Source organism: Dreissena polymorpha, chromosome 7 (genome assembly GCF_020536995.1).
Source record: "Dreissena polymorpha isolate Duluth1 chromosome 7, UMN_Dpol_1.0, whole genome shotgun sequence".
Taxonomy (NCBI): Eukaryota; Metazoa; Mollusca; class Bivalvia; order Myida; family Dreissenidae; genus Dreissena; species Dreissena polymorpha.
The window spans coordinates 65,003,023-65,016,891 of record NC_068361.1 but is presented as its reverse complement, the minus strand read 5'-3'; the positions used below and the strand labels follow the sequence as shown (position 1 = coordinate 65,016,891).

Below are 13,869 nucleotides of genomic sequence, written 5' to 3'. Positions count from 1 at the left end.
GTACATACACTCTTATAATTTATATGTGTGCTGACATTGAAAAAATGATATAACAGTTATGGTTAATAGTGTCTGATTTTGCACTGAATTTCTGGTGCCAGTAATGCAGTTTAGTTTAATGCGTTCTGAGTTTTTTGTTTAAATTCATCTTCTCAGAAGTAAAAAAAAACTACCTGTACTGTGTAATCCTTGAACTGTGTTTACTTTAAAACTCCGTCCAACTATTTATTTTATTGCATATTTATTTATGTATTTAAAACCCATACCTTATCCACGTTTAATAAAGTTCATATGCTATTTTTTACTGCTGTTAAATGGATTTATTTACTGATCCAGTGAACATAGACTTGCTCCCAAATGAGATTTAGGGTTACGGTTTTCAAAACCCTATTAATTTCCATGTACAAGCAAAGCTGAAAATAGTTTAAATTGCATACCGTATCTACTCTTATTATCTAATCAAAATTACCATTAGTCCATAAAATGGATCAACGTTGTACCTAATAATGAGAATGGTTTTTCAAAAGAAGTGTAGACCGGATTTCAACTTTTTTATGCATGATGTAAGCCCCAAATGTATTGAACATTTTTTGTATTTCAAAATCTACAGTGGTATGTAAATTGATTGTTTCTAAATTTTATTGTAATATTTTGCCATGTTATATGTTGGCTTTCATATTGCTGTGTACTCTACCTGATCTGTTGTATCTGTTAACAGCTTGTTTACTGTTCATTGCACTGTCCACTTGTTTTGTGATAATTGATCTTGCATTCCGAGTTTTACTTTAAGAAATAAAAGTTTATGAATGACTGATGTTTTCTGTTGAATCGCAATGTTTTATTGCAAATGTTTTGGCTTTACTTATAAGTGTGTCTCTTTATACAATGTGCATAGAACGGATATATACTCCAGGTAAAGGACGTTGCCAATACCCTTCCCAAAATAAAATACGCTTTTTACCAAAATACGCTTAAAAAAGTGCATTTTTTCTGCGCTTTTTACTAAAAGTGTATTAAAAGTGTATTAATTCTGCACCTTTTTCATTAGTAAGTGCACTAAAGTGCATTTTTTCTGTATCTTCATTTTCTTCAAGCGTATTTTTCTGTACTTTTTTATCTAAGAAGTGTATCTTTTTCAAAACAAGTGTATCTTTTGTAGACAAAGCGTATCTTTTTATGCAAGAAGTGCATTTTTGTGCATTTAAGTGTATCTTCTTATTTGCCAAAAATACGCTTTCTGTACAAGTGTATCTTCTTAAAAATAAGTATAACTCTAATATTCTGTGTATTTTTAATCATTTGACTTAATCAGAACACTATAGGAAATAACTGAAGTTAAAGGACAGCAATGTCTTTAATAGCAGGCTTGTACTGAATTATTTCTTATCTTCACATTATATTAATGGTCTTATTGTTGAAATTTGTCTGCTCATAAAATTAAACAACCCACATAAGTTAAAATGATTATTTAACCTTTGTAAAAATGCCTGATCGTATGCTGTGATTTCGTTGAATGTAGATATGTTATTTAATGTTAATAAATATGTTTATTTACAAAGTTTATTTGCTGTACTTGTTTCAGTTCATATTTAAACTGGTCACTTTTCATATCCAAATGAATGTATCTTTAAAATACTCAATTTTCAAAGATACACTTAAGTGTATCTTTATCTGTCTTAAAAATACTCGTTTTAAAAAGATACACTTGAGTGAATTTTAAGTGCACTAATACGCTTAAAAATACACTTGAGCGTATTTTTTATAAAATACACTTGAGTGTATTTTAAGTGCACTAATACGCTTAAAAATACACTTGAGCGTGTTTTTTTTATAAAATACACTTGAGTGTATTTTAAGTGCATTAATACGCTTAAAAATACACTTGAGCGTATTTTTTATAAAATACAGTTGAGTGTATTTTAAGTGCACTAATACGCTTAAAAATACGCTTGAGCGTATTTTTTTATAAAATACACTTGAGTGTATTTTAAGTGCACTAATACACTCAAAAATACGCTTGAGCGTATTTTTTAGTATAAAAAAAATACACATGAGTGTATTAATGCACTTAATTAACGCAGTTAAAATGCACTTAAATACACTTGAAGTGCAGTTTCTGGGGAACAAATAAAACTGAAGCATATTAGAGCACTTTAGTACACTTAAATACACTTAAAAATACACTTAAGCGCATTAATACACTTGAAAAGTGTATTTTTTGAGTGAAAAATGCAGAAAAAACACACTTTTTTGCACAGAAAAATGCACTTGGTAAAGTGAATAATACGGTGCCAATACCGCTGCGTTTTATGCGCATTAAATGCGCATTAAATGCGCATTTTACACACTTTTTCGGGAAGGGTAATTCTTCACGAGGTTCTTCGGTCTCAAGGCATCGATGGTTTGTATACAGTACAGCCAAAGCGGAACAAACGTATTTCGCGATCCGCGGCGGCAAGGCGAAACGAGTCGATGCCGCGTCAGTCGTTGAAGCCGCGTCAGTATGCGGCGGCAAGTCGCATTTCGCCGCGAAACTTCGCATCTGTCCGCCGAGGCATTCCGCGATCCGCGACATGATGCCGAGTCGATGCGCATCATGAAATAAAAAATCTTTTTAAAAATATTAGTTACATGTAGTTAACAAATTTTGAAAGAACAATTATAATAATAATTAAAATCATAATATATTTATTGTACGCGGATTGTATTAGCATATACATGTAAGCATGGTTAATGTGTCTGGCCAATTAAGTTTGTTTCCCGCCCGTAGTGTATGTATTTCACACATAAACAAGGTCACGTAATTATGTTTTCGCACATACATGTGGTCAAAGCTCCAGCATATGGTGGATTTATAAATTAATTGCATGTTGATTCTGCTATTATATTTTAGCTGAGAAAATTAGCAGTTTGAAGCCACATCAATAATCAAGACGGTGACGACGTATTTGTTGTTTTGTTAATTATCAGCTTATTATAACTATTGTTTGAATATGCGTATATAAATACGTTTTATTTTGCTCATATTATACAGTTAATATCGCTACTAATTACCCGATAATCCCGTATATTCCAGTTTTAAAGCAAATGCTAGTAAATATTTACGATACACAAACATTCTCGATATTTCCTTAAGTATCAAATACATTTTGGCATTTGTTACTATTTATAGAGATGATGAAATAACGTCTAATCGGGGCGGTTTTTTTCCACTGAACACGCGATTTACGCCTGACGTGATGTTCATGTATTTATACAACACAAAATACACCCAAACTTTCCAAACGACGTTCTACATGTCTGCATAATTTTCGCGCGCATTTTATGAAACAAAGGATATTTTAGCAGTGTTTATTTGACGCTAGAATTTGCCAAAGGACGCGTTAGCATTAAAATTCGGAAGTGTGTTTCGGATTACAAATTTAATTATAATAAGCGAACGAAATATAAACAGCTGCGCGTAATTAAATCTACGCTACACATACATGTATGTACATGTAGGTGGATATCTTTTCACTCGATCCGCCGCGTACGTATGCGGCGGATTTACTCCGCGAAAGTACGCGAGGTTAATACAGACTCGGCGTCGTTGCGCGGATCGATGCCGAGTGCCACGGCGATACGACGCGTGAACACACGATTCGGCCGCCGCGGACTAATAATCTGGCCGTGGCGTAGCCGCGGATTATGTTTGTGCCGCTTTGGCTGTCCTATGGTTATTGATCTATTGTATAAACCATTTAAACACTTGTATGAGATTGAAATACAGTTCAACTTTTCCCGTATTCAATAACCGTGAAAGCAGTAATCCGCCGATTTCCGACATGTATGTTGGTTTCTTGTTCAAGGCCGCTTCCCCATTCCACTTTCTGCCGCGGCTCAATGTCTATTGAAGCCGCTTTCAATATCTTATTGAGCTCGCGATGGGAAATATAATTGCAACCACAGACCAATGTCTATTGCAGCTGTGGTTTCAATATAATTGCAATCGCAGACGCATGTCTATTTTAGCCATGGTCCCAATATAAGTGCAGTTGCGGACCCATGTCTATTGTAGCCGGGGCCCCAATACATGTATAAGGAAAAATGCCTCGCCCTGGCGGTCATGTTTTTTAACCAACCGGCATCATTTTCGAACTAGTCCAATAATCTCAAAGATGAGACAATAAATGTGGCCTCTAGTGTGTTAACAAGATTTCACTATAGCCATATTTAGCCTTATAAGAAAAAATGCCCCGCCCCTTGGCAGCCATGTTTTTCAAGCAAACCTAACCATTTTCGAACTCATCCAAGATATTTCATGAATATTTGACAATAAGTGTGGCCTCTGGAGAGTTAACAAGGCAAATGTTGACGCTGCACAACGGACAAAAGGCGATCACAAAAGCTCATCATGAGCACGTTGTGCTCAGGTGAGCTAACAAGTAAAAACGATAGAATTAAAAAATGTGCCTGCCCTTAAGCTAGAACCTGGGACCACTAAAATGAATAGATAACGTGCTTCCATTACAAAACGCAGGTTTTGATATTGAATGGTTGTTTGTCCATTATAAATGCAAATGTAAAGAATAACGCATAACACATGCTTTTTTAACGATATTTCCGATTTTGATTTATGACTTATCAATAAAAGAACAAATATTCTTAACATATGTTTCAGACAGGAGTGTTATTTTGCTTGTTTGAATATAATGCATGTAGTTGTTTTTGAATCCAGGACGTATCTTTTAAAATTGTCTTTTAGCCATGTTAAAAAGTCTCTTTAAATATATATGACAGCATGCATGCAATTAAAGGTAAAATAATAAGTACACATATAAACAGTATGCAAGTGTGATTCACTGAAAATGAGTTGAAAGTGTGTAAATCAAGTTTATGAGGTTCTTCCGCGCATAAGGCTGCATTATGTAAGACCCTGAGTGTGTGCCAGAACTCCTACCTTATTTATTTAGGAAACTCACATAAGTTGGGAAAAAAATGTTAAATAACACTAGCTGTCATGGCCCCTGAAAACTTCTGGGTCAGTTTGTACTATAATTTGCCTGGCCTGTTAAATTGCGTGGAATAGATTGGTAGCTGTAGCATGCATATTTGGCATATGGACACTTTTGGTAACTTTTTGCAAACTAGTATGCCAAGGTGATCATAATGATTTGAATGAGGAGTAGCAGATCACAAGAGGTCCTCAAACAGTGTTGTTTTCTTGAGTTGTTTTATGAGGAGTAGCAGATCACAAGAGGTCCTCAAACAGTGTTTGTTGTTTTGTTGAGTTGTTTTATGAGGAGTAGCAGATCACAAGAGGTCCTCAAACAGTGTTTGTTGCATTGTTTAGTTGTTTTATGAGGAGTAGCAGATCACAAGAGGTCCCCAAACAGTGTTTGTTGCATTGTTTAGTTGTTTTATGAGGAGTAGCAGATCACAAGAGGTCCTCAAACAGTGTTTGTTGCTTTGTTTAGTTGTTTTGTGAGGAGTAGCAGATCACAAGAGGTCCTCAAACAGTGTTTGTTGCTTTGTTTAGTTGTTTTATGAGGAGTAGCAGATCACAAGAGGTCCTCAAACAGTGTTTGTTGCTTTGTTTAGTTGTTTTATGAGGAGTAGCAGATCACAAGAGGTCCTCAAACAGTGTTTGTTGCTTTGTTTAGTTGTTTTATGAGGAGTAGCAGATCACACGAGGTCCTCAAACAGTGTTTGTTGCTGTGTTTAGTTGTTTTATGAGGAGTAGCAGATCACATGAGGTCCTCAAACAGTGTTTGTTGTTTTGTTTAGTTGTTTTATGAGAAGTAGCAGATCACATGAGGTCCTCAAACAGTGTTTGTTAATTTGTTTAGTTTTTTTATGGCCGTTTTCAAAAAGTATTTCATTAATATCATGGTTTGTTAACCCTTTGCATGCTTGGAAATATGTCGTCTGCTAAAATGTCGTCTGCTAAATTTCTAAAATTAGCATTTTCTTCGATTTTTTTTCAAAGAAAACTATCAGAATAGCGAACAGTTTGGATCCTGATGAGATGCCACGTTCTGTGGCGTCTCATCTGGATCCAAACTGTTTGCAAAGGCCTTCAAAATCTGGTTTCAGCGTTCAAAGGGTTAACAAACTCAACACTTTTTTTCCTGGGCTAGCTGGTTTACCAGTACTACGGAACATAAGTATTTATATATGTGCATTGTATTATATGCACACCAGGGCTTATCATTAACCTAAAAACCAACTTGCCCTGCCGGGCAAGTACATGTACTTAGTAAATCTACTTACCCTGAACGTAAAGCCATTTGCCCAAACATGAAATATCACATTAACTGTTAACCTCATATTTTTTAATAAAAATCAAAATGATACACCACAAAACCTTTTTTATTTTTGCACATTTAACAAAATGATTACAGCAATTAAAGTCTAATTAAAGTTTAAATTAAATGCTTTGGTCTTTTTTGCACTTGCCCAGGCGGACAACTAGATTATAAAGTAACTTGCCTGGACCCAACATTTCATTGCCAGGGGCAATAGGACAACCGTTAATGTTGAGCCCTGCACACTATCGAGCTCAAATAAAACACGAGACAAAACGCACGGTTGCAAACCAAAGTACTTTATTGGAGATTTTAAAAGGTAACTTACACAATATTACATAAACAAGAATAAACGCCTCATTTAAATTTATACGTAAAAAAAACATGCAAAAGAAGAAAAACACTATATGATCTTGACACATTTGACAGACAATTACATAACACAAATACCATTGGCAAAACCATTATGAAAAGTGAAATCATTCAAAGCAAGTGTAAAAAGACATTATCCATAAAAATCTTGATGGAATAATCCAAAGAGCGCGAGTATAACACGTAGAACACAATGAAAAAAAACTTGAACAAATATTTAGCAAACCTCGAAAAAGGTAAGAATGAACAAGGCAATTATCTACATGTCATAAATGACATTCAAGTATTCAACAAAACACCTATTACTGAAAGGCAATACTTATGTTATGCAAACCCCTATAAACGGAAGCGAGTTTAAACTAACCCAAATTTAAGTACTCCGCCATCTGCTCTCAATGATAATGAAAGCTCTTTATCTAAATAAGATAAACAAGAGATGTGTTCGTCAGAAACACAATGCCTCCTATTGCGCCACTTTGAAATTTTTTTATTTTTTTTTTGACCTTTGACCTTGAAGGATGACCTTGACCTTGAATTCCCCACCACTCAAAATGTGCAGCTTCATGAGAATGCTGCTTTGAATATTTTTTTTGACCTTTGACCTTGAAGGATGACCTTCACCTTTCCCCACTCGAAATGTTCAGCTCCATGAGATACACATGCATGCCAATTATCAAGTTGCTATCTTCAATAGTGAAAAAGTTATGGCCAATGTTAAAGTTTTTGGACGGACAGACAGACGCCATATATTAGACATTTGACCTTGAAGGATGACCTTCACCTCCACCTTTCACCACTCAAAATGTGCAGCTCCATGAGATGCACATGCATGCCAAATATCAAGTTGCTATCTTCAATATTGAAAAAGTTATGGCCAAGGTAAAAGTTTTCGGATTGACAGACGCCATATATTTGACATTTGACCTTGAAGGATGTCCTTGACCTTCACCTTTCACCACTCAAAATGCTCAGCTCCATGAGATACACATGCATGCCAAATATCAAGTTGCTATCTTCAATAGTGAAAAAGTTATGGCCAATGTTAAAGTTTTTTCGGACGGACGGACAGACTGACATACTGACTGACATACTGACTGACGGACAGTTCAACTGCTATGTGCCACCCTACCGGGGGCATAAAAAGTATCTCTTTAAATGCAAATTACATTGTATGAATAGTGTTTTATCCAGGCCGTTTTAGCGTGGCGCGGCGTCACGCCGCTTTTTTGAAGCGCCTCGCTGCCCCTTTCAAAGCAAATCAGCGCCACACTGCCCTTTTCAAAGGCCGCCGCCCTGTTTTCCACCGTGCGCGACCTTATTGATAACATCTTAATTGCCTTCATAATGAAACTCATGTGATATATGAACAACAGTACGCCATTTTTCCAAAGTGAAGTGTATAGTGAATTATGCGACGGAGATTTTAAAATTGAAGATGGGCAAAGCAGGTAAGGAGATGTGTGCGCATCAGTCACTGTTCATATTAAATTGTAAAAACCAATGGACAAGTAAATACAAATTTAAATTGAATGCAGCTCTAACAAAGCAATGATTTATTGTGTCATAAAGTCATGTAAAATAACGTACGTCACTTGGTCTCTACTGGTTTCAGAGATTTTGTTATATGTTAATGATTAAGCTCTTGCTTCTCTTATATTCTTGTTTATCCTCGTGTGCTCTTCAAGTTTTCAAGGGACATGGATAACCACACACCTAAAAACCTTTAGAGTCTTAATTCCATGGATAACCACACAACTAACACTTTTGTAAGTGTTCCTCCCATGGATACATGGATAACCACACACCTAACACAATTTAAAGTCTTCCTCCCTAAGATACATGGATAACCACACGCATAAAACTTTTAAACATCTTCCTCCCAAAGATACATGGATAGCCACACACCTCCTGTATGTATCCTCATGCGTTTCTTCAAATTATCACTATGGTCACTATGGTACAACCAAATATGTTTCTTTGTGTGTTTCTTCATGCAATCACTCTGGATACATGCATAACCACACACCTAACACTTGTACGGTCTCTCGCCTGTATGTATCATCATGTGTGTCTTCAATGACCTACTTTGTTGACACACAAAATCACACACCCCACACTTGTATGGTCTCTCTAATGTATGTATCCTCATCATGTGTGTCTTCAAATTACCACTTTGCTTACATGCATAATCACACTCCTCACACTTGTACGGTCTCTCGCCTGTATGTATCATCATGTGTGTCTTCAATGACCTACTTTGTTGACACGCAAAATCACACACCCCACACTTGTATGGTCTCTCTAATGTATGTATCCTCATCATGTGTATCTTCAAATTACCACTTTGTTTACATGCATAATCACACTCCTCACACTTGTACGGTCTCTCGCCTGTATGTATCATCATGTGTGTCTTCAATGACCTACTTTGTTGACACGCAAAATTACACACCCCACACTTGTACGGTCTCTCGCCTGTATGTATCATCATGTGTGTCTTCAATGACCTACTTTGTTGACACGCAAAATCACACACCCCACACTTGTATGGTCTCTCTAATGTATGTATCCTCATCATGTGTATCTTCAAAACACCACTTTCTTTACAAGCATAATCACACTCCTCACACTTGTACGGTCTTTCTCCTGTATGTATCATCATGTGTCTCTTCAAATCACCACTTTGTTTACACGCAAAATCACACACCTCACACTTGTACGGTCTTTTTCCTGTATGTATCCTCATGTGTTTCTTCAAGTTACCACTATTGTGACATGCATAATCACACTCCTCACACTTGTACGGTCTTTCTTCTGTATGTATCCTCATGTGTCTCTTCAAATCACCACTTTGTTTACACGCAAAATCACACACCTCACACTTGTACGGTTTTTCTCCTGTATGTATCATCATGTGTGTCTTCAAATCACCACTTTGTTTACACGCAAAATCACACACCTCACACTTGTACGGTCTTTCTCCTGTATGTATCCTCATGTGTTTCTTCAAGTTACCACTATTGTGACATGCATAATCACACTCCTCACACTTGTACGGTCTTTCTCCTGTATGTATCATCATGTGTCTCTTCAAATGATCACTTTGTTTACACGCAAAATCACACACCCCACACTTGTACGGTCTCTCTAATGTATGTATCCTCATGTGTCTCTTCAAATGACCACTTTGTTTACACGCAAAATCACACACCTCACACTTGTACGGTCTTTCTCCTGTATGTATCCACATGTGTATCTTCAAGTTACCACTATCGTTACACGCAAAATCACACTCCTCACACTTGTACGGTCTTACTCCTGTATGTATCCTCATGTGTTTCTTCAAGTTACCACTATCGTTACATGCATAATCACACTCCTTACACTTGTACGGTCTTTCTTCTGTATGTATCCTCATGTGTCTCTTCAAATCACCACTTTGTTTACATGCAAAATCACACACCTCACACTTGTACGGTCTCTCTAATGTATGTATCCTCATGTGTATCTTCAAATGACCACTTTGTTTACACGCAAAATCACACACCTCACACTTGTACGGTTTTTCTCCTGTATGTATCCTCATGTGTGTCTTCAAGTTACCACTATCGTTACATGCAAAATCACACTCCTCACACTTGTACGGTCTTACTCCTGTATGTATCCTCATGTGTTTCTTTAAGTTACCACTATCGTTACATGCATAATCACACTCCTCACACTTGTACGGTCTTTCTTCTGTATGTATCCTCATGTGTCTCTTCAAATCACCACTTTGTTTACTAGCAAAATCACACTCCTCACACTTGTACGGTTTTTCTCCTGTATGTATCATCATGTGTGTCTTCAAGGTATCACTCTGGTGACAAGCATAATCACACACCTCACACTTGAACGGTCTCTCTCCTGTATGTATCATCATGTGTGTCTTCAATGAAATACTCTCTTTACATGCATAATCACACATCTTACACGTGTAGGGTCTTTCTCCTGTATGTATCCTCATGTGTATCTTCAAATGACCACTTTGTTTACACGCAAAATCACACTCCTCACACTTGTACGGTCTTTCTCCTGTATGTATCCTCATGTGTCTCTTCAAATGACCACTTTGTTTACACGCAAAATCACACTCCTCACAATAATAACTGCATATGTTTCTGTCTCTGATGAGGCCAAGTTTTCTGGCGAATTCATCTCCGTACCAGACCAATAGTTCCTCTCCTGTAGCAACAGAAATATGAACAAGTTTTTTTTTTAATGTCATAGAAACAATCAATACCTTAACTAGACATTGTCACAAATGTGAATTATACCACACATTGCTTTCTGGAAACGAACATGTGCTTTAATTTTATTACATTAAATTATTAGTAATTGAAGAACAGGTTTTAAGTCAAGCATTTTTTTATAGTTATTTATGTTTTATTGCTATTTGTATTTTTTTTATGTTTTAAATGGAATGGTAGCCTAGAAAGGCAAGGTGTAAAAACAAACAATTGAGCCTCAATCTGTAAAAAGGTGTAATGCATGTGCGTAAAGTGATGTACCAGATTAGCCTGTGCAGTTTGCACAGGCTTATCAGGGACGACACTTTCCGCCTAAACTGGATTTTTGCTAACAGCATACTACTTTTAAATGAAAAATATCTTAAAGCGGAAAATGTCGTCTGGGACGACACTTTACACACATGCATTAAACCCCGTTTTCACAGAGCACAGCCCAATTATTTGTTTATTTGTTCACAAATTAAATAGCCTCATATCCAACAAGACATAGTCAAAAGCATTGTTGTGTATGTGAGCACGTTTTTTTTCTGGCCAGACATTTTTTGTTACATCTCTTTGTTTCCAACTTTTGTTGAAAAATAAACATGCATTGATTTGATAAATTTCTACAGCAATTCAAAGCTCACATCAATTACTTACAGTTTTAGAAAGAGGAAGAAAACATTTGAAGAAGTTTTGAAAAAATATGTGATTTTATATCCACATAAACTAGCGATGTAACACTGGAAGGCACACTGAAAACAGGGATGATTTCAAAAGAATTTACATTTTCTACTTTCAATACTTTTTTTGATGCAAACCTTCTTTTGTTGTCATAAAAACCTAGACAACAAATATTTATTATCTTACAAATTAGGGCATGTAATATTCTTTGTTAGCCAAACACATTTTGTTAAACATAGCTCATAATAGGAAATATATTTTAACATTCAAAAACTTATTGGCGATGGAACCAAAAGTGTGAAGGACAGAAAAAAACGTGCTCATATCTTGACGTTTAAAAGGTCTGAGGCTGCTGTATGCAAGGTCCTGGAGTGAATCTCAGACAAATTTCAGACTTGAGAAGTTTGAATTACAGCTCCAATGTCCAACTATTAATCTAATACCCAAAGTATTTAATATTGGTGATGCCTTGAGCTGTGGGGAAACTCAAGAGAACCCGGAGAAAACCACACCTTTCCTGTATGGGAACATGCAAGCAAACTCATATTCGCTGGTTCAGGGAATTGAACCCGTATTGCCAAGGTGAGACTGCTCTAATCAGACAAAACTTCATTGAATATCACATATTTTTAGTCATACTTCATGCCTGTATACCTGGTGAAAATGGCTTCAATGTGCAGTAATAGATGCCTCCTTTGTACTGAAACGCAACAAGGTTCTGATCTGCCTCTGTCATTGCACAGTTCACGTATCTCATCCAGTTAGAGGTGGCCTTGTTCTGGGCATCCACAAAATGGCTTGGTTTGCCTTCCTTTAAGGTCTGAATTGCATAGAATCTTACCATCAAAAACAACAACTAAACAAGATGGATACACAAGAAAACATGATACCTTATACACCAAGTTTTTAAGAGCAAATTCAATTTTTAGACTAGAATGCCAAACAATGCAATTCTAAACTTAATAGTGGCAGTTATCATACACTATTTTCATCAGCACAAACAGACTTAGTAATTTGTTCTTCATTTTTAAGTTTCATTCATGTAAAATAGTATAGTAATTCACATCCTTGAATTGCACACTAATTTTAAACAAGCAAATTCGTTGAATTGATATCCCCCGCCAATATGCTTCTTGATACAAAAGTGTTATATTTGACACTGCTAAAAAAGCATTTTTTTAAGATACAAAGGGCCATAACTCTGTTATTAAAAAATGGTGTACAATGCCATTTGGCATGCATCATCCTCTTATCCATATATATACTCATACCAAGTTTCAATGAAATCCGCCAAAGCACTTCCAAGATATGGCTCTGGACACAAAAGTGCCGGACGGACGGAGGGAAAGTCGGACAGACAGACGGACGGACAACGCCAAAACAATATCCCTAAGCCTATAGGGGGGGGGGATTATAATGAATGAATCAATTTCACAAGATGTGTAAAATCTATTCATGCCAGCATGATTATATAGAACACAAAATAGTTAAATCAACTTGAAATGCGTCACAGATATTAATGGCAAAACAACATGTTTGGACACGGACAAATCAATATTATTTCTACAACAGACAAATAGAAAATATGCCATAATTGAGCCAAAACTGTTGCAGTTGAAATTACTCTCTTAACAATAATCTACACACTAAGTACAATCAGCTCTCAAAGTCTGAGCAAAATCTGCCAAGCACTACGAGGCATTGAAGACTTAAGTTTGAAACTATATATTCTACAGTGGTAAACCAGACAAAGGGCCCTAACTCTGCCAAAACATTGTCACAGAAAAAGTATATCTCATGACAATTATCTCCAGAAAATAAAGATACCTCAACTGTGAAAACTTGAACTAGATCAACCCAGCAATTAAAGATGTGTAAAACAGACAAATGCCATAATTCTGCCAAAACTCGCTGCAGCCAAAGTTCATTTCGTTGCAATCATCTATGCATTTAGGTCATTCATCTTTGAAAGTTTGAGGAAGATTCACCAAATAGTTACAGAGAAGACACATGTGTCAGGACTTATAAAACAGACAAAGGGCCTTAATCCTGTCCATACTCCTGTTAGTCCCAATACTTTTTTTCAGTATCATCTACAAGTTAGTCATTAAACAATTTGCACGAGATCCGCCCAGTAGTTAAAAGTTGAAATTACAAGCTTCCTGGTGAACAGACATGCTGAGGGACAGACTGACAAGTACCATGTTAAATGCCTCCCACAATGTGGTGGCATAATACACAAAAAAAAACCTTTATAG

The 13,869-nt window shown here is 36.3% G+C and overlaps 1 protein-coding gene across 11 annotated transcripts in view; it reads right to left on the bottom strand.

Moving 5' to 3' along the window:
- LOC127837992 (zinc finger protein 729-like) overlaps nucleotides 1-13,869 on the bottom strand; it is a 462,677-nt gene that overhangs the window by 429,886 nt on the left and 18,922 nt on the right. For 8 of the 11 annotated variants that reach the window (XM_052365459.1, XM_052365456.1, XM_052365467.1 and 5 more), the window contains exons 9-10: nucleotides 12,266-12,431; nucleotides 9,112-10,883 (exon numbers count right to left, since the gene is read on the bottom strand). The exons of 2 other annotated variants lie outside the window; for them this stretch is intronic. In XM_052365459.1, coding sequence (XP_052221419.1) covers nucleotides 9,112-10,883; nucleotides 12,266-12,431 — 1,938 coding nt within the window. The remainder of the gene's footprint in view (nucleotides 1-9,111; nucleotides 10,884-12,265; nucleotides 12,432-13,869) is intronic. One more of the 11 variants, XM_052365455.1, reaches the window with a different exon arrangement.